Here is a 20457-nt window from a genome sequence, read left to right on the forward strand (position 1 = left end):
AAGTTTTATAGGGAGGGAAAGTACCATTCAAAGTGTTGGTGCTTCCCTTAAAAGCCCTAAATGGCCCAGTATCCCTGAAGGAGTGTCTCCACCTCATCGTTCTGCCCGGACACTGAGGTCCAGCTCTGAGGGCCTTCTGGCGGTTCCTTTCCTGCGAGAAGGGACTTTACAGTTAACCAGGCAGAGGGCCTTCTCGGTGGTGGCACCCACCCTGTGAGTGACCTCCCCCCAATACCTGGTGCTGAATTAGGTTCAAAGCAATCCATTACAATAATAATTTATTACTCATACCCCGCCACTCTGGCTGGGTTTCCCCAGCCACTCTGGGCGGCTTCCAACAGAATATTAAAATACAAAAACCTATTAAACATTAAATGCTTCCCTAAACAGGGCTGCCTTCAGATGTCTTCTATAAGTCTGGTAGTTGTTCTTCTCTTTGACGTCTGATGGGAGGGCGTTCTTCAAGGAGGGCGCCACTACCGAGAAGGCCCTCTGCCTGGTTCCCTGTAACCTCACTTCTTGCAGGGAGGGAACCGCCAGAAGGCCCTCGGCGCTGGACCTCAGTGTCCGGGATGGATGATGGGGGTGGAGACACTCCTTCAGGTATACTGGACCGAGGCCTTCTTGGCAGTGGCACCCTTCCTGCGGAACACCCTCCAGCCAGATATCAATGGGGACAAAGAGCTGTACAACGTTCAGAAGATATCTGTAGGCAGCCCTATATTGGGAGGTTTAATGTTTTATTGTGTTTGTATATATTTTGGAAGCCGCCCAGAGTGGCTGGGGCAACCCAACCAGATGGGCGATGTATAAATGTTGTTGTTGTTGTTATACCCCACCCATCTGGCTGGGTTGTCCCAGCCAATCTGAGCATCTATTCCATCCCCTCCTACATTATTATTACTGAGAGGGAGAAACGCCACTGGAATCCCATTTCAGTGAAATGTTTTGTAAGGGAGCCAGGTTCCTCCAAACAGGACCCATCCATTCACCTGACCCTCTCGTCTGCCTCCCCTTTAGTTCCAGCAAACGTCGGAGCATGCCCTTTTCTCCTGCTCGGTGGTCGACGTCTTTTCCCAGCTGAACCAGAGCTTTGAAATCATCAAGAAGCTGGAATGTCCCGACCCTCAGATTGTGGGCCATTACATGCGCAGGTTTGCCAAGGTAAGAACATGTTCCATGCTGAAGGGACAGGTTGTTGTTGTTGTTTAGTCGTTTAGTCGTGTCTGCCTCTTCGTGACCCCCTGGACCAGAGCACACCAGGCCCTCCTGTCTTCCACTGCCTCCTGCAGTTTGGTCAAACTCATGTTGGCCGCTTCGAGAACACTGTCCCACCATCTCGTCCTCTGTCGTCCCCTTCTCCTTGCACCCTCCATCTTTCCCAACATCAGGGTCTTTTCCAGGGAGTCTTCTCTTCTCCTGAGGTGGCCAAAGTCTTGGAGCCTCAGCTTCAGGATCTGTCCTTCCAGTGAGCACTCAGGGCTGATTTCCTTCCGAATGGAGAGGTTTGACCTTCTTGCAGTCCATGGGACTCTCAAGAGTCTCCTCCAGCACCAGAATTCAAAAGCATCCATTCTTTGGCGATCAGCCTTCTTGATGGTCCAGCTCTCACTTCCACACATCACTACTTTGAAAACCAGAGCTTGAACTATACGGATCTTTGTGGGCAAGGTGATGTCTCTGCTTTTTAAGATGCTGTCTAGGTTTGCCATCGCCTTTCTCCCAAGAAGCAGGCGTCTTTTAATTTCGTGACTGCTGTCACCAGGTTACCCAAAACCTAAAGGTTACCCAAACCTAAAGTGCAGCCACCCGAACAGGGCGCCAAACTTCCCAAATTCTTTCTTCAAGGATCCATTAGGTAAAATACATTCACTTGAGCTAACCCAGCTGCATAAACAAAGCTTTCTCCTCTCCCAGTCCAAAGAGAAGACTTAATGGATGGCCTTGTCCGTTCCAAGTGGAGGCAGGATGGCAGATCTGGGTCTTATCTCATAGATTGTAAATATCCTGACCCCGCTGATGCAAAGACCTTGCAAGACAGGCTGTCAACCCACGCGTCCGGAGATGGCACCAGGAGTAATCCTATAGTGGGGTGACCTTTCTACCCCAAGATAAGAGTACGGAAACAAGAATGTCTATTCATGCTCAAGGATGCAAACGTACGTGTACAAACTCACGAGGCTGGATTCCTGGGGAGGGGGAAAGGGGATGTCAGGGAACTGCCATCGGAGCCAGAGGCAGAGGGAAGGCTCCAGAGCGATGCCGGAGAAGGTCCCAGCAGGGAGAGATGCAGCCCATCAGCTTCTACTAAGATCCTTGCATCACAGGAGGTCGGAACTCTGATCAGCAAGCCCAAGAGACTCAGTGGTTTAGACCAGTGTTTTTCAACCACTGTTCCGTGGCACACTAGTGTGCCGCGAGATGTTGCCTGCTGTTCCGTGGGAAAATTTGAAAAATTCGAAAGATTTGAAAATAAAGTATTTTATAATTTTTCATATTTCTGTTTACTTACTATTTCATAATAAAGTAATTATAAAATACTTTCTTTGTGTTTGTTTGATTCCTATTCAAGAGAATTACTTTATATATAGTCAATATAGGCACAGAGTTAATTTTTTTAACATTTTCTAATGGTGGTGTGCCTCGTGATTTTTTTCATGAAACAAGTGTGCCTTTGCCCAAAAAAAGGTCGAAAAACACTGGTTTAGACCACAGCGCCACCCACATCCCTATAATCTATTAGAAGAGATACTCCGTAAAACACCGATGTCTTTTGGCAAATCATCACCATCAACCTGTTGATGTCGGAATGTGACAAACTGAACATTTCGCGAACACAAACAGATGAACAAAATTTTTGATGGATGCATGAATATTTCTGTCAGGGAACTGCCATCGGAGCGAGAGGCGGAGGCAAGGCTCCCAAGCGATGCTGGAGAAGGGCCCAGCAGGGAGAGAGGCAGCTCATCGGCTGGGGAAGGAAATCAGCATAACACCAGGGATAAAGGGGGGCAGATGGGGGAATCGGAGAGGGGCTCCAGGACTCCTCACCGGAGACCAGCGGGGAGAGCACAGGTCCTCCGCTGCCCACACCCACCCTGCGCAGAAGACTTCCACGCAGGGAGAGTAGGCGGAGACTTGGCATCAAAGAACTTCTTTGCTGGAAGAAGTTCAAGAAACGCCCACTGACGGATTCTGCTAACGACTGAGACAGCAATGGGTGAGAGGCTGTCCAGACAGAAAGGGTTCACCCAGGTAACCTAGCCAGGAGTGGCGGCAACTTATGCACGAGCAACCCCTAGAACCATTACAGGGGACCTAAAGGGAATATAAGCTGTATGTTTCTACTCTTTAAGTGTGCTTGCTGCGACCAATCAAGCAGCACCATTCTGCTGGCTAGGAAGCAGAAATAAACTCTTTCTCTGAACCAACTCTCAGTGTTCATTGACTCCTTCCTCCCTCCCGGGAGTAACTCTCACCCTACCCATGGGAAAGTCTGAAAGGCTACAGTGCAACGGCAGCAACTTCGGAGCGTTGCTTAATTCCCGCCCCGACCTGGCCACAGTGATCTATGTAACGGTCACCTCCAGGCTTGACTACTGTAATTCGCTCTACGCGTGGCTGCCCTTGAAGCTGTCCCAGAAACTCCAGCGGGTACAGAATGCTGCAGCGAGGCTCCTCACGGGGTCTCTGCCATGGGAGCATATTCACCCAGTGCTTTTCCAGCTGCACTGGCTCCCAGTAGAGCACAGGGTCAGATTTAAGGTGCTGCTTTTGACCTTTAAAGCCCTTCACGGCCTAGGACCTTGTATCTACGGGACCGCCTCTCCCGGTATGCCCCACGGAGAGCCTCAAGGTCCATAAACAGCAACACCCCTAGTGGTCCCGGGCCCTAAGGAAGTTAGATTGGCTTCAACCAGAGCCAGGGTCTTTTCAGCACTGGCCCCGGCCTGGTGGAACGCTCTGCCTCATGAGACCAGGGCCCTGCAGGATCTGATTTCTTTCCGCAGGGCCTGTATGTCAGAGTTGTTCCGCCTGGCCTTTGGCTTGGAGCCAATTTGATTCCCTCCCTCTCTTTCTTTTTTCTTTTCCTTTTCCTCCTGCGATGAGGCTACATTTCAATGTTTCAATGTTTCAATATTTTAATGTTGTATTTTAATTTTGTTTTTAAGTTGTAATCATTCAACTTGTTTTTATTATTGCTCGTAAGCTGCTCTGAGCCCGGCCTTGGCTGGGGAGGGCGGGGTATAAATAAAAATTATTATTATTATTATTAATAATAATTAAATATATATGTGTGGGAGGCAATAGCACCCTGCTTTCCTCATCTTGTCAGCCTCCCTTCCTCTTTTCCCTTCCAGACCATTAGCAACGTCTTGCTGCAATACGCCGAAATCATCTCCAAGGACTTTGCTTCCCATTGCTCCAAGGAGAAGGAAAAAGTGGTGATGTATCTGTTTTGTAGCTCTTCCCCCTTCCATTTCCAAGTGTCCAAAGGACAGATTTCAGGGGTCAGCAAACATTTTCAGCAGGGGGCCGGTCCACTGTCCCTCAGACCTTGTGGGGGGCTGGACTATATTTTGAAGGGGGGGAAATGGATGAATTCCTGTGCCCCACAAATAACCCAGAGATGCATTTTAAATAAAAGGACACATTCAACTCATGTAAAAACACGCTGATTCCTGGACCGTCCACGGGCCGGATTGAGAAGGTGATTGGGCCGGATCTGGCCCCCTGGCCTTAGTTTGCCTACCCGTGGATTTGGGTTTCCCAAAGAACAGCGGCGAGGCACCAAAGGGGCTGGAGACACATGATGTTGACCCTAAATGACTCAGGGCCGCAAAATTTGAGAGACCGGCTCCTTCTCTACAGATCCTCCCAGTAGTTAAGATGAGCAGAGGGGGGCTTCTCGCTAGTTCCACTGTCCTCTGATGTTTGGGGTGGTTGTGGTCTGGGACAGGGCCTTCTCTGCGGCAGCCCCAAAAATGTGAAGTTTAATTTCATTGCCATCTGGGTGAATTTGACGGTTCAGCGTTCATACCCGCCTTATTTTGTGGGCCTCAATTGGCCCTCTGATGTTTGGGGTGGTTGTGGTCTGGGACTGGGCCTTCTCTGTGGCAGCCCCAAAGATGTGAAGTTTAATTTCATTGCCATCTGGGTGTATTTGACAGGTCAGCGTTCATACCTGCCTTATTTTGCGGGCCTCGAATGAGCTAGGGTATGTGTTTTCAGGGCCCTCCCTATTCCCAGGACAGCAATTTGTTTAAATTATTTTTAATTAATGCATTTTAAATGGCCATAACCTGCCCTGGGACCTGCTGGTGAATGGAGATATTGGTGGCGGCGATATATGAAACCTGGGCCAGCCAAATCAGCACTTTGGACAGCTCCTGGTGCTGAAGGCTGAGCAGTGGGAGATGTTGTCTCAGCAAAGAAACCATGAACTCTAATCATGGTGTTTGCTGGCCTGGACGCACAATAGAGAGTGGTGTGTGTGTGTGTGTGTGTGTGTGTGTGTGTGTACAAACTAGCCTCCTGTATAAAGGGGGCAATTCCATTCTGTGTTCCCTCCACAATGTAGAGAGCGACTTCCCGGAATAATTAGAGAAAGGAAAGAAGGAAGTTTCCACTTTTCCTAGGAATCTTCATCCCAGTACCTTTGTAACGATGTGTCCGTTTTCTTTTATTTCTCCCTTTGCAGCCCTGTATCTTGATGAACAACATCCAGCAGCTGCGGGTCCAACTGGAGAAAATGTTTGAAGCCATGGGGGGAAAAGAGGTTTGCATTTCTTAAAAGGTCTTCGGGGGCCGGACCGGTCATAGGACAGAGCGGCTGGGGCCGCAGAGCAGCTGAGAAAATGTGGAAAGGCAGAGGTCTTTCTGCGTCCTGTGCAGCTTTGCCTCCTCAACTCACCACCTGCTGTCAGGGGTGGTGAAGACTTAAGTCCCAATAGCTTGGCTGTTCTGCCATTCTTGATGGAGTGGGGAAGGGGCACTGCGAAACACTAGCTTCCCTGGAGCCTGAATGTGCTGGTCCCAGGGGGAAGGTTGCCGTTGGCGTAGTCAAAGTCCGGTCCTGGGTCACTAGCCTGGAAACCGTTCACAAGGAGCGGGGCGAGGTCCGAAGCAGGAAGCCGGGCGGGGACAGGAACACTGGAGGGTCAGGTCTGGGTCCGGGCAGGAGCAGGTACTCAACGACGTTGCTCCCACAACCTGGGACCGGGCTGACTGGCCTTTATCTTCTCTGAGGCCAGGGGCGGCCCCGGCCCCCAGGAGACCCGCCTCTCCTGGCCTTAAGGCGAGCACTCCTCCTGGGAGAAACCAGTTCCCTCCGCCTCTCTGCCCTGAGCCTCTGCAGTTCAGGAGAGGCTGGGGAGTTACTGGACCCAGGGGGAGACTCACCTTCCTCTGGCAGGGCCGGGAGAGGCGCACCTGTAGGCATTGTGTCCTTAATCACCTCTGGAGCTGGAGTGGAATCACCTGGTGTCTGCTCCTGAGGATCCGGCACAGGTGCAGGCGCTTCAGATCCAAGGCCCTGCCCCAGTTCAGCCAGCCCTGGAGGTGGGGACTCCTGTGCAGGCTGGGATTCCTCCGGTTCAGCCTCTGAATCGGATTCCCAGGCCATCACACTGAATGTTCCTTCTCACCCTCAAACATCAGCCACATTGGGACTAGAGTTCTACACTTTGGAGGTCCCGAGTCTCAAGGAGGATAGACTGGTCTCAACTAGGGCCAGGGCCTTTTCAGTACTGGCCCCAACTTGGTGGAACGCTCTGTCCCAACAGACCAGGGCCCTGCGGGACTTGACATCTTTCCGCAGGGCCTGCAAGACAGAGCTGTTCTGCCTGGCCTTTGGTTTGGACTCGGTCTGACCCTTATGTTTCCCTCCCCTTATGGTCTTGATTTATCAGCTATTTTAAAATGAGATTGTATTTTAATCTGTATTTTAAATTGGGTTTTGTTCCCCTTTCCTTTCCTCCCCCCTCTCTTTTTCCCCTATTATGCTTTTACTGTGATTTTATTGGTGTTAGCCACCCTGAGCCTGCCTCTGGGTGGGGAGGGCGGGGTATAAATAAAATTTATTATTATTATTATTAAAGGCAACACTGAGGAGGATGTGGAAACCGACAAGCACCCCCCACACACTGAACTGGTTGTTAGCAAGAAGGCAGGTGGGTGGGGGGTTGGCTATGGGGAGACTGAAGCTGGCGGGCGGCCCAATGGACCAGACTGTCTTGCGTGAGTCTTCGGCTCCTGCCAAACTCACAACATCCCTTTCCCTCACAGAAGGTTGACTACAAACTACTTAGTCCCCCAAGCAACTCAGCATTCATCTACACTTGGCTTGGCTTCAGTAGGATAGAGATGCAAATTTATAAGAAGTCCCTAGCTGGAGAATTTGCCCTTGGGGGGGGGGGGGCTTCCTGTTAATCTTCCAAGGATGAACATTGCTCTCTTGCCTTCTGCCGTTCCAGCTGGACACAGAAGCAAGCGACATCCTCAAGGAGCTACAGGTGAAACTCAACAACGTCTTGGACGAGCTGAGTCGAGTGTTTGCAACCAGGTAGGGCTGATTCGAAAGCACGTCAAAGTGCAAGCAGATAAATAGGTACCACTCCAGCGGGAAGGTCAACGGCGTTTCCGTGCGCTGCTCTGGTTCGCCAGAAGCGGCTTAGTCCTGCTGGCCACATGACCCGGAAGCTGTGCGCCAGCTCCCTCGGCCAATAAAGCGAGATGAGCGCTGCAACCCCAGAGTCGTCCACAACTGCACCTAATGGTCAGGGGTCCCTTTACATTTACCTTGGGCTGATTTAAAAACATCACATCACATCAAGTATTAAAAAGCTTCTCTAAACAGGGCTGCCTTCAGATGTCTTCTAAAAGTCAGATAGTTGTTTATTTCCTTGACTTCTGACGGGAGGGTGTTCCACAGGGCGGGTGCCACCACCGAGAAGGCCCTCCACCTGGTTCCCTGCAACCTCGCTTCTCGCAGGGAGGGAACCACCAGAAGGCCCTTGGGAGATGGACCCAGGTGTCCGGGGTGGAGACACTCATTCAGGTCTGCTGGGCCGTTTGGGGCTTTCAAGGTCAGCACCAACACTTTGAATTGTGCTCGGAAACGTCCTGGGAGCCAATGTAGGTCTTTCAGGACCAGTGTTATATGGTCTCGGCGGCTGCTCCCAGTCCCCAGTCTGGCTGCCGCATTCTGGATTAGTTGCAGTTTCCGGGTCACCTTCAAAGGCAGCCCCACGGAGAGCGCATTGCAGTAGTCCAAGCGGGAGATAACCAGGGTATGCACCATTCTGGAGAGACAGTCTGTGGGAAGGGAGGGTACCATATGGATATTAAAACACAATAAAACACCAGACATTAAAAACTTCCCTAAACAGGGCCGCCTTCAGATGTCTTCTAAAAGTCAGATAGTTGTTTATTTCCTTGACATCCAGCGGGAGGGCGCCACCACCGAGAAGGCCCTCTTCCTGGTTCCCTGCAACCTCGCTTCTCTAAATTCTTCTTATTATTATCTCCTCACCCCCAAGTTTCCAGCCGCACATCGAGGACTGCGTGAAGCAGATGGGGGACATTCTGAGTCAGGTGAAGGGCACAGGCAACGTGCCGGCCAGCGCTTGCAGCAGCGTCGCCCAAGACGCCGACAACGTCTTGCAGCCCATCATGGACCTCCTTGATAGCAAGTGAGTGGCAATGCCATAGATGCTGAGGTCTAGGACCACAGGTTCAGTCTATGGCGGCATGCGTGTGGCTTTTGTTTTGTTTTTTAATAATAATAATTTTTATTGGTTTTTACAGATGTTTTCTTGCACGACAACATACCGTATTCTTCGCTCTATAAGACGCACCAGACCACAAGATGCACCTAGTTTTTGGAGGAGGAAAACAAGAAAAAAAAATATTCTGAGTCTCAGAAGCCAGAACAGCAAGAGGGATCGCTGCTCAGTGAAAGCAGCAATCCCTCTTGCTGTTCTGGCTTCTGTGATAGCTGCGCAGCCTGCATTCGCTCCATAAGACGCACACACATTTCCCCTTACTTTTTGGGAGGGAAAAGGTGAGTCTTATAGAGCAAAAAATACGGTACTTTGCACAGATAAAACATTTGGCTTAAATAAGGCTGTGACTCCCCGACAAATGGTTTTCAAATTTAATCTCAATATCCTGCATTTTCCGATATTTCTTATCCCTGTTAAATTATATCCTCATAAAATTACTTGATGAACTGTGTTTAGTAATAAATGATGATTTCATCCTTTCGAAACTTCTTACAACCTTACTAGGGATGTTAACTGTTTACCGTTGTCTTCCGAATGGAACATGAATTTATTCCAGTTTTTCTGGAACGCCTGGTCCTGCTGGTTCTCTCTCTCTCTCTCTCTCTCTCTCTCTCTCTCTTTCACACACACACACACACACACACACACACACACAAATACACATACACACAAAGCACACACACTCAAACACATGCACAAAAACACACTCAAACACACACACAAACGCACACAAACACACACTCAAATACACACACTCAAATACACACACACATACACACACAACACACACTCAAACACACACACTCAAATACACACACACTCAAACGCACACACTCAAATACACACACACACATACACAACACACACTCAAACACAGACACTCAAATACACACACAAACACACACAACACACACTCAAACACACACACTCAAATACACACACCCAAATACACACACGCATACACATACAAACACAACACACACTCAAACTCACACTCAAATACACACACACAAACACGCACACTCAAATACACATACACATACAAACACACACTCAACCACCACACTCAAACACACACACTCAAATACACACACTCAAATACACACACGCATACACATACAAACACAACACACACTCAAACTCACACTCAAATACACACACACACACACACACACACAAACACACACACACAAACACGCACACTCAAATACACATACACATACAAACACACACTCAACCACCACACTCAAACACAAACACACACACATACACGCTCACTCACTCAGATTCCCCCCCTCCTTCCCCGATCTGGCCCTGAGTGATGCTCACCTGCTTACCCCCTGTCGGTCTTCTTCTTCTCTCGCAGCCTGACCCTCTTTGCGAAGATCTGCGAGAAGACCGTCCTCAAGCGAGTGCTGAAGGAGCTGTGGAAACTCGTCATGAACACCATGGAGAAGACGATCGTGCTTCCGCCCCTCACGGACCAGACGGTGAGCGCCAAACCACGTGCGCGACCAGCAAGGCCAGAGCTCGGGGATGATGGGAGTTGTAGTCCAACAACATCTGGGGACCCACAGGTTGAGAACCGCTGGTCTAAGGAGAGGCATTCCTCTCTCAGTCTAAGGTGGGCATGTCCAAAGTCCGTTTCGGGGGCCTAATCCGGCCCCCCGGTCCATTTAATCTGGCCCCCGTGGGAGAGGCAGTCCTTTCTCCATCTAAGGAGAGGTGTTCACGTCTCAGTCTAAGAAGCATTCTTCCCCGTCTCCCATGCAGTTTGGAACTCTACCTCCTTAGAACTTACCGTATTTTCTGCTCCATAGGACGCACTTTTTTCCTCCCCCCCCCCCCCTAAACTAGGTGCGTCCTATCATCTGGTGTGTCCTATAGAGCGAAAAATACAGTAGTTGTGGAAACTGCAGTCCTCTGGATAGACTCCAACTCCCATCATCCTTCCTGGGGGTTTCCCGGGAGCTGGAGTTCAACAAATTTGGAGAACTGCCCTGGTTAGACGTCAGGGGGGTAGCTTGCAAACTCTCCAGAAATCCACCAGCTCTGTGGATCGACCAGGAATGGGTGAACGAAACTCCATTTTCCCATTGGTCAGAGAACTTTCCCATCGGATCCCACAATTACCGTATTTTTCCCTCTATAAGACGCACCTAGTTTTTGGAGGAGGAAAACAAGAAAAAAAATATTCTGAATCTCAGAAGCCAGAACAGCAAGAGGGATAGCTGCGCAGCGAAAGCAGCAATCCCTCTTGCTGTTCTGGCTTCTGGGATAGCTGCGCAGCCTGCATTCGCTCCCTAAGACGCACACACATTTCCCCTTACTTTTCAGGAGGGGAAAAGTGAGTCTTAGAGAGCAAAAAATACGGTAAATTGCAGGTGGGATGTGGACTAACCCCCGTATCTTTGGGGACAGTCTCTTTAGCCCCCGTATTTGTAGGGTACGCTTCAATTATAAGTGAAGGTGTTCAGATGAGGGGTTTTGCCTGTCCGACTCGCCAATAATTTGCTGGCTGGGGAGGAATCCTGTTTTTCAGTGTTATTTGGGGGGTGGATTCGAGTGTCACTGGGGGACTTGCAGCCATGTCCAACTCCTACAAAACTCACTCTTACCCAAATGTTGTGATGCAGTAAAACAAAACAAAAAAGCTTTATGTAAAGGGGTGGTGCTGTGGGTTAAATCACAGAGCCTAGAAGTTGCCGATCAGAAGGTCGGCGGTTCGAATCCCTGCAATGAGAGTGAGCTCCCGTTGCTCGGTCCCTGCTCCTGCCAACCTAGCAGTTCGAAAGCACACCAGTGCAAGTAGATAAATAGGTACCGCTCCAGCGGGAAGGTAAACGGCGTTTCCGTGCTCTGAAGCGGCTCGGTCCTGCTGGCCAGATGACCCGGAAGCTGTACGCCGGCTCCCTCGGCCAGTAAAGCGAGATGAGCGCCGCAACCCCAGAGTCGGTCACGACTGGACCTAATGGTCAGGGGTCCCTTTACCCTTTAAAGGGGAAATATACATATTTGGGGAAATTAGCTAACAATTTTTGTGGGGCTATATTAGGGGAAATCGCTTGCAGAAAAAAATGTGTACAGGAGACAGGGTGTGAACAATATGAGATTTTGCTCTGGATTAAAAAAAAAATTAAATTGCAAGTTGGTGCAGGGATAGTATTTATGCTTGGAGATATCAGGAACTGAGAGGCAGACCTAAGACCGCCTAGAGTTTCATGGTTTAAGAAACGTGGGTTAGTTAACATAATGCAACTATTTGTTTAGCTGACGCTTTTATGAGGAGGGTGGCCATCTCTTGAGGAGCAGAGGGGAAGGAGAAATTTGGTTTGGTTCACATTTTAAATGCAAACTGACCAGTTCTGCAGTTTTCCAAAATGGTACTCTGGCAGAAACGGAACTGCAACTCAAAATCCGTACATACATTAATTTTGCAAGGCTGTTCCCCAGTCAGGAAATCTGGACAAGAATGCAAATTGTGGGGAGAAGTGTGTGGGGGGGGGGAAATGCATATATTTATGGGACGGAGTACTGTATTAGGGGGAACTGATTTGCAAAAACAAAAAGTGATTTTTTATTGGGGGCAGGGAATTGCATACAGAAATGTACGCTAGGATAAATTTACAGCATGGACATTCATGCGTTGTTGTTTTTAAGTGGCAAACCGGTGCAGAAATGGGAGATAGCTCAGTCAATAGTGAATGAGGCTCCTGATTTCAGGGTTGTGGGTTTGAGTTCCACATCGGGCAAATGATTCCTACATTGCAGAGGGTTGGACTAGATGACCCTCGGGGCCTCTTCCACCTCTGCCATTCTGAGTTTCTGTGAGCGTTGGAAGCCATGAATCCAACAAGGCTGGACACTGGGAGATTCAGGACTGATAAAGAAAGCCTGCGGAACTCTCTGCCACAGGAAGCAGTGGCAACCACCAACCCAGATGGCTTTAAAAAAGGTTATGGGGTGGGGAAAATAATTGAGGAAACTGCTATTAGTGGCTACTTAACCACAAAGGGTGGCACTGTGGGTTAAACCACAGAGCCTAGGACTTGCTGATCAGAAGGTCGGCGGTTTGAATCCCTGCGACAGGGTGAGCTCCTGTTGCTCGGTCCCTGCTCCTGCCCACCTAGCAGGTCGAAAGCACGTCAAAGTGCAAGTAGATAAATAGGTACCACTCCAGCGGGAAGGTAAACGGCGTTTCCGTGCGCTGCTCTGGCTCACCAAAAGCGGCTTAGTCCTGCTGGCCACATGACCTGGAAGCTGTACGCCAGCTCCCTCAGCCAGTAAAGCGAGATGAGCGCTGCAACCCCAGAGTCGGTCACGACTGGACCTAATGGTCAGGGGTCCCTTTACCTTTTAACCACGAAGGCTGTGGATCCCAGTTGCTGGAAACCGCAGGAGGCGAGAGTTGTTCTCGCACCCAGATCCCACAGGAATCTGGTCGGCCACTGTGAGGGCAGGATCCGGACTCAATGGGCCACTGGCCTCATCCAGCAGCCCTCTTATGGTTTTTATGAGCAATGGTTTTCCGGGAGAAGGAGACCAGTCTGGGTTAAAGGGGGATGCGGCGATTCCAAGACGGAAACAATGGAGGGAAAACCTGAATAATATTATAATTTTAGAATATCTAACTGTGAAGCAGGCGGCGCTGTGGGCCTCTTGGGCTTGCTGATCAGAAGGTCGGCGGTTCAAATCCCCGCAATGACGGGGTGAGCTCCCGTTGCTCGGTCCCTGCTCCTGCCAACCTAGCAGTTCGAAAGCACGTCAAAGTGCAAGTAGATAAATAGGTACCACTCTGGTGGGAAGGTAAACGGCGTTTCCGTGCGCTGCTCTGGTTCGCCAGAAGCGGCTTAGTCCTGCTGGCCACATGACCCGGAAGCTGGACGCCGCCTCCCTTGGCCTGTAAAGCGAGATGAGCGCCACAACCCCAGAGTCGTCCACAACTGGACCTAATTGTCAGGGGTCCCTTTACCTTTAACTGTGAAGAGACATAGAATGAAAGGGTTTAAGGTCAGTGAGAAGGAGGAGGGTTGGTTTGAGAAGATATTGAATTATTTGGGCAGGTTTGAACAATTTGGGGCAATTAAAGTGTTAAAAGTTAAATAAACTTTGTGGAGGGAGGAGTGTTAAGGTGTACATAGGGTTGATTTGAACATGATATTATTGAATATGTATATTATTGAATAAGTATAGTCTTGAATATGTATACCCAACGTATCAGCCGCCTGGGGGGGGCTTTCACTGTTTGTGTTTTGGTTGTTGGTAAAAAATAAAATTTTAAAAAAGAGTCTCACCCTTATTGGGGTACAGAATCAGACTAACCCCCCCCCCAAAAAAAACCCTTCAATAGGATCCACCATATCTCTTCATTTTAGAGTCATAGAGTCATAGAATCCTAGAGTTGGAAGAGACCACAAGGGCCATCGAGTCCAACCCCCTGCCAAGCAGGAAACACCATCAGAGCACTCCTGACATATGGTTGTCAAGCCTCTGCTTAAAGACCTCCAAAGAAGGAGACTCCACCACACTCCTTGGCAGCAAATTCCACTGTCAAACAGCTCTTACTGTCAGGAAGTTCTTCCTAATGTTTAGGTGGAATCTTTTTTCTTATAGTTTTTCACAACAGCAAGAAAATAAATTAATTAAAAAGGCAGAGTGAAACGGGCATAGCTGACAGTTCTGATGGCGTTTGACTCTCTTTTCAAGTTTTGATGCATTTGGAAATAAAACCTGCAATGATTTTGGGGCGTTGTTCACACTGACTCGCCTTCCTTTTGTCTAACACTGAATTGCGGGTGGAAAAACTGCAGCCTTTACGGTCTGGGGGGGGGGGTTCTCAAAGGGGCAGGGGTTCGGGGCTTGGGGATACGCCTAAAAATATTAGGGGACGCGGGCTCAATTCTGCACCCACACAAACCCCGCGTCCCGAGGGCGCCCTGTGGCCGTGCGTCCTGGAGACGTTGCGCTGCGCTATCTCTTTTGTGTGGGGTTGCCGCGGCGTTGTGTGTTGGTTTGGGGTTGCGGGTTGGGTTTGCGGCGGACCTGAGGCTCATTCTCACGTGACGGCTGTTCTTTCCGATTGCTCCCCTCACCTGGGCAGATGATTGTAAGTACGGCAGGTGAAAGCCCTGTCTGTCTTTCGTTTGTCTCTATCTGTCCTTGTGCCTTGCGTCTAGTTTCCCAACCCCAAACCCCAACCCCTCCCGAGTAATTTGAGCTGGTTTTTCTGTCGTTCTGTGGTGGCTGGCTACTTTCTCCAATGTGCCTCTATCTTCTCCCTGCTCCCGACCCTTCCCCAAAACGCCTTTGTTCTGTGAACCCCCAAAATCCTTCCCTCTTGTCGCTGAGCTGCTTTGCGCCAGCTGTCGCGTCTCGGTGGAAACTTCTTCCCTGTTCCAGCAGATACAGTGGTACCTCGGGTTACAGACGCTTCAGGTTACAGACACTTCAGGTTACAGACTCCGCTATCCCAGGAATAGTACCTCGGGTTAAGAACTTTGCTTCAGGATGAGAGCAGAAATTGCGCGGCGGCAGCCGGAGGTCCCATTAGCTAAAGTGGAGCTTCAGGTTAAGAACAGTTTCAGGTTAAGAACGGATCTCCAGAACGAATTAAGTACTTAACCAGAGGTACCACTGTACCTGGTTTTCCTCCTGAGAAAGAGGAAATAATAATAATAATAATAATAATAATAATAATAATAATAATAATTTATACCCTGCCCATCTGGCTGGGTTTCCCCAGCCACTCTGGGCGGCTTCCAACAGAACACTAAAATACAATAACCTATTAAACATTAAAAGCTTCCCTAAACAGGGCTGCCTTCAGGTGTCTTCTAAAAGTTTGGTAGTTATTTTTCTCTTTGACATCTGGTGGGAGGGCGTTCCACAGAGCAGGTGCCACTACCGAGAAGGCCCTCTGCCTGGTTCCCTGTAACTTGGCTTCTCGCAGTGAGGGAACTGCCAGAAGGCCCTCAGAGCTGGACCTCAGTGTCCAGGCAGAACGATGGGGGTGGAGATGCTCCTTCAGGTATCCATTTGCATAACCTGTGATCCGTTTCAGAGGTGGGGTTGGTAAGTCTTATTCCCTTAACTGTGGGAATGTTGAGGATAGTAGAAGAGGATATATTGATTAAATATTATCCTTCCTCACTCGCGCTAGCAAAGCATATTCCCTTGTATATAGCAGGAAGCTAGCTGATGGATTCGTTTAGAACAGGGGTCAGCAAACTTTTTCAGCAGGGGGCCGGTCCACTGTCCCTCAGACCTTGTGGGGGGCTGGACTATATTTTGAAGGGGGAAAATAAATGAACGAATTCCTATGCCCCACAAATAACCCAGAGATGCATTTTAAACAAAAGCACTCATTCTACTCATGTAAAAACACACTGATTCCCAGACTGTCTGCAGGCCAGATTTAGAAGGCGATTGGGCCGGATCCGGCCCCCGGGCTTTAGTTTGCCTTCCCATGTCTTAAGAGGTAGCGTTCTCCTAATGTAAGCAAGAGGTTGACTAAACAGCAGAATGTATTAGAGAGGATGAAATCAGATAAAACAAAACCTTATGTAATTTGGGTTAAAGACATTGATGCTAGGTGTGGGAAACGAGCCCCTAGTTCTGTTGAACTGGAATAGAATTGTTGAGTAACAAATGTAACTGTCTATATGGAAGGGAAAAGATTAAACATTAGACATTAAATTTTTCCTGATACAGGGTTGCCTTCAGATGTCTTCTAAAAGTCAGATAGTTGTTTATCTCCTTGACATCTGATGGGAGGGCATTTCACAGGGCAGGCGCCACCACTGAGAAGGCCCTCTGCCTGGTTCCCTGTAACCTCGCTTCTCGCAGGGAGGGAACCACCAGAAGGCCCTCGGAGCTGGACCCCGGTGTCCGGGGTGGAGACGCTCCTTCAGGTATACAAGGCCATTTAGGGCTTTTAAGGGGAGCAGCAACACTTTGAATGGTACTTTCCCTCCCTATAAAACTTCAAACATTAAAAACTCCCCTAAACAGGGCTGCCTTCAGATGTCTTCTAAAAGTCAGATCGTTGTTTATCTCCTTGACGTCTGATGGGAGGGCGTTCCACAGGGCGGGCGCCACCACCGAGAAGGCCCTCTGCCTGGTTCCCTGTGACCTCGCTTCTCGCAGGGAGGGAACCACCAGAAGGCCCTCGGAGATGGACCCCGGTGTCCGGGGTGGAGACGCTCCTTCAGGTCTAGTGGGCCATTTAGGGCTTCCAAGGTCAGCCCCAACCCTTTGAATTGTGCTCAGAAAGGTACTGGGAGTCTTTGGGGAGGGAGAATAATGTCATGTCTGGCCTTGCTGCTCCCTGGAGTGAGCCTTGAGATGACAGTTCGTCCGTCCGTCTGTCCTTCCTTCCACCCTCCTGCCCTCCCTTCGCTCGACTTCCTCGCTCGCCCTTTCCCCTTACGCATTGATCGATTTGTGATATTGATTGTCTCTGCAGGGTACTCTCTTGAGAAAGCATGGCAAAGGGACCGAGAAGGTAATTATCGACCTTTCCTGCTCCTTGAGTGTCTTGTCCGTGGCAGGAGGTCCGAGCGAGAAATCCTTTCCTGGCCAAAGAGCTGGGGTGCGCAACCCACTGCGTCCCTCCAGATCTTGCCGGACTCCTTGACCTTTGGAGATGGAGTCCAGAAACATCTAAGCACGTTCCCTTATCCCTGCTCTTGAGAAGAGGCATTTCCTGCTCTCCTGGAGAGATGGAGACGATTCCTCTTTTGGGAAAGGGGTCCTCTTCCTTCAGTCAAGCGGGGGGGAATGGTTCAAATTGGGTTGTCAGATTCTAGCTTTCCCCAGCATTAAACCCAGGCTACCAGGGTTGGTACAAGGGACACAGGTGGCGCTGTGGGTTAAACCACAGAGCTCAGGACTTGCCGATCAGAAGGTCGGCGGTTCGAATCCCTGCGACGACGGGGCGAGCTCCCGTTGCTCGGTCCCTGCTCCTGCCAACCTAGCAGTTCGAAAGCACGTCAGAGTGCAAGTAGATAAATAGGTACCGCTCCGGCGGGAAGGGAAACGGCGTTTCCATGCGCTGCTCTGGTTCGCCAGAAGCGGCTTAGTCATGCTGGCCACATGACCCAGAAGCTGTACGCCGGCTCCCTCGGCCAGTAAAGCGAGATGAGCGCCGCAACCCCAGAGTTGGCCACGACTGGACCTAATGGTCAGGGGTCCCTTTACCTTTACCAGGGCTGGTGGGCATTCAGCACCACATATTTCCCCATCCCGGTCCGAGAGGGACAGAGGAAATGGCAGAAGATCGGGAGAGGCTGGGTTGTGGTGCTTGTGTCGTGGAGGTGTGTGTCTGTCATCGTGTGTCGTCCCCGTCTGGTGGCCGGAGGTGTCTAAAGATTTGTGTGGCATGGATTTCGGTTGTGTGTGCGTGGCATGCAGGTCCGGCGAGCGAGAGGTGCGTCTCTCGGCGCAGCTAGCTCCCCGCTCCATGACAGGGCTGCCCAAGACCAGCATTGACTTGCAGGGCCCAGCATAACAGCTAGACCCCTGCCCCAAGACATCTACAATCTCTACTTTTGACAGAGGAGAGAGGGCAGAGACTGAGGGCACTGGAAATATCCAAGGAGTTGATACAGTTGAACCATGAACCGGGGGCCAGATTCAAGCCTTCCAGGGGCCTTATTCTAACGGTCCGCAGGGCATAAATGCAGCAATATGCTCTGAAAGAATTAACAGGAATTGCTTAGGCGCCATCTAGACATTAAATTAAATTACAATATATCAATGAGCATGACCAGGGTACTGAGAGAGATACACGCTGCTCTTTATATACCATGCCCAACAGCTTAATTACCACAACTTAAAAGCACCTGCAGAGACGCAGGTGGCGCTGTGGGTTAAACCACAGAGCCTAAGACTTGCTGATCAGAAGGTCGGCGGTTTGAATCCCTGCGACAGGGTGCGCTCCTGTTGCTCGGTCCCTGCTCCTGCCCACCTAGCAGGTCGAAAGCACGTCAAAGTGCAAGTAGATAAATAGGTACCACTCCAGCGGGAAGGTAAACGGCGTTTCTGTGCGCTGCTCTGGTTCGCCAGAAGCGGCTTAGTCCTGCTGGCCACATGACCCGGAAGCTGTACGCCGGCTCCCTCGGTCAGGAAAGCGAGATGAGCGCCGCAACCCCAGAGTCGGCCACGACTGGACCTAATGGTCAGGGGTCCCTTTACCTTTACTAACAGCACCTGCTATATGGCTTCACAGCTGTAAAACTAGATCATGTTATTTGCTCCGGCCCTTAGAGACATACACATCTTGTGAAACAATAATGAACCTAAAATTTGAAGAAACCATTCAACAGGTTTATCTATTTATGTATGTGTTTCCCTTGTACATTTATTTCACATCTTAGACCTTATAATTTTCATAACACTAGCAAGGGGTGGCTAGCCTGGGGTCCGAAGACAGACTTCTGGGGTAGAGAAGGGAGTCTGTGCGTTTGTGTCCTTGCCCGGCAAAACTCACCTTGTGCCGGGGACAGAACCTGGCCGATCAATCAATCACCGATCAATCAACACAATTGAAGGCCTGTCGAAATGGAATCTGAGTCATGGCCGGGAGGGAGGGAAGGCAATGTCTCTGTGGGGCAGCGTGCCACTTTGCTGAAAGCATATAAATGTTATGGAAATGTGTTTGCTGAAAGTATATAAAAACCCTGCTGTTCTTTTCTGCAGAGCAGGGCAAAGGCTCCCAGTCACACCGAAGTAAGGATACTCCGTTTAATTCTTAACCCTGCTTCCGTCTTCCTCCTGCCCCATGTCTGCCCCCCTGCCCCCCGCCTGTGGTCTTTTGACTCCGTGGTTGTCGTATCCATCTGTCCTCCTCTCTTTCCCCGGGTGTCGCTAACTGGATTTACCTGGCTGCTGTGTTTTTTTTTGAAAAATATATCCTGTGCTAAAGTTGTGTCTGCTGATCTCTGTTTTTAAAGTGACCCTCCCTGGTGGTGATGGGGTGGGGGTTAGGGGGAAATAACCCCTTATTTTCTTTCTCGGTCTGTTTCTCATCTTGCTTTGCCTGTCTGCATGTATGTATGGGCAGAGTGTTGTGGGAAATCAAGGTTGGCAGTTGTTAACGGAGAAATCTGAGGGCTCCCTTGGACAAAATAAACAAGGACGCCAGCCAGGAATACCAGAGCAAAACAGCAGCCAGTCGGCTTGGTCTTTATTGAAGATGGTCGCGACAGGACTCCCACCTGCCACCAGGTGGAACAGGATGGAAGCCCCAAACAAAAGAGCCCCCAAACTTTTATTAGCTGCTAATCCCCATGTTAGGGACATGGGTGGCGCTGTGGGTAAAACCTCAGCGCCTAGGACTTGGCAATCGCATGGTCGGCGGTTCGAATCCCCGCAGCAGCATGAGCTCCCGTCTTTCGGTCCCAGCTCCTGCCCACCTAGCAGTTCAAAAGCACCCTTAAGTGCAAGTAGATAAATAGGTACCGCTTTATAGCAGGAAGGTAAATGGTGTTTCCGTGTGCTGCGCTGGTGCCGGCTCGCCAGAGCAGCTTCGTCACGCTGGCCACGTGACCCGGAAGTGTCTCCGGACAGCGCTGGCCCCCGGCCTCTTAAGTGAGATGGGCACACAACCCCAGAGTCGGACACGACTGGCCCGTACGGGCAGGGGTACCTTTACCTTTACCTTTAATCCCCA

The 20457-nt window shown here is 50.0% G+C and overlaps 1 protein-coding gene across 2 annotated transcripts in view; it reads left to right on the plus strand.

Annotated features, from left to right (window-relative positions):
- Window positions 1–20457, plus strand: part of LOC310835536 (protein unc-13 homolog A) — a 124429-nt gene that overhangs the window by 84305 nt on the left and 19667 nt on the right. For both annotated transcript variants that reach the window (XM_083720215.1, XM_083720214.1), the window contains 6 exons: window positions 1021–1164; window positions 4362–4445; window positions 5702–5779; window positions 7476–7564; window positions 8541–8693; window positions 10153–10276. In XM_083720215.1, the coding sequence (XP_083576341.1) occupies window positions 1021–1164; window positions 4362–4445; window positions 5702–5779; window positions 7476–7564; window positions 8541–8693; window positions 10153–10276 (672 nt within the window). The remainder of the gene's footprint in view (window positions 1–1020; window positions 1165–4361; window positions 4446–5701; window positions 5780–7475; window positions 7565–8540; window positions 8694–10152; window positions 10277–20457) is intronic.

The sequence above is a fragment of the Podarcis gaigeae genome, assembly GCF_964106915.1.
Source record: "Podarcis gaigeae genome assembly, chromosome: 18".
NCBI classification, from domain to species: Eukaryota; Metazoa; Chordata; class Lepidosauria; order Squamata; family Lacertidae; genus Podarcis; species Podarcis gaigeae.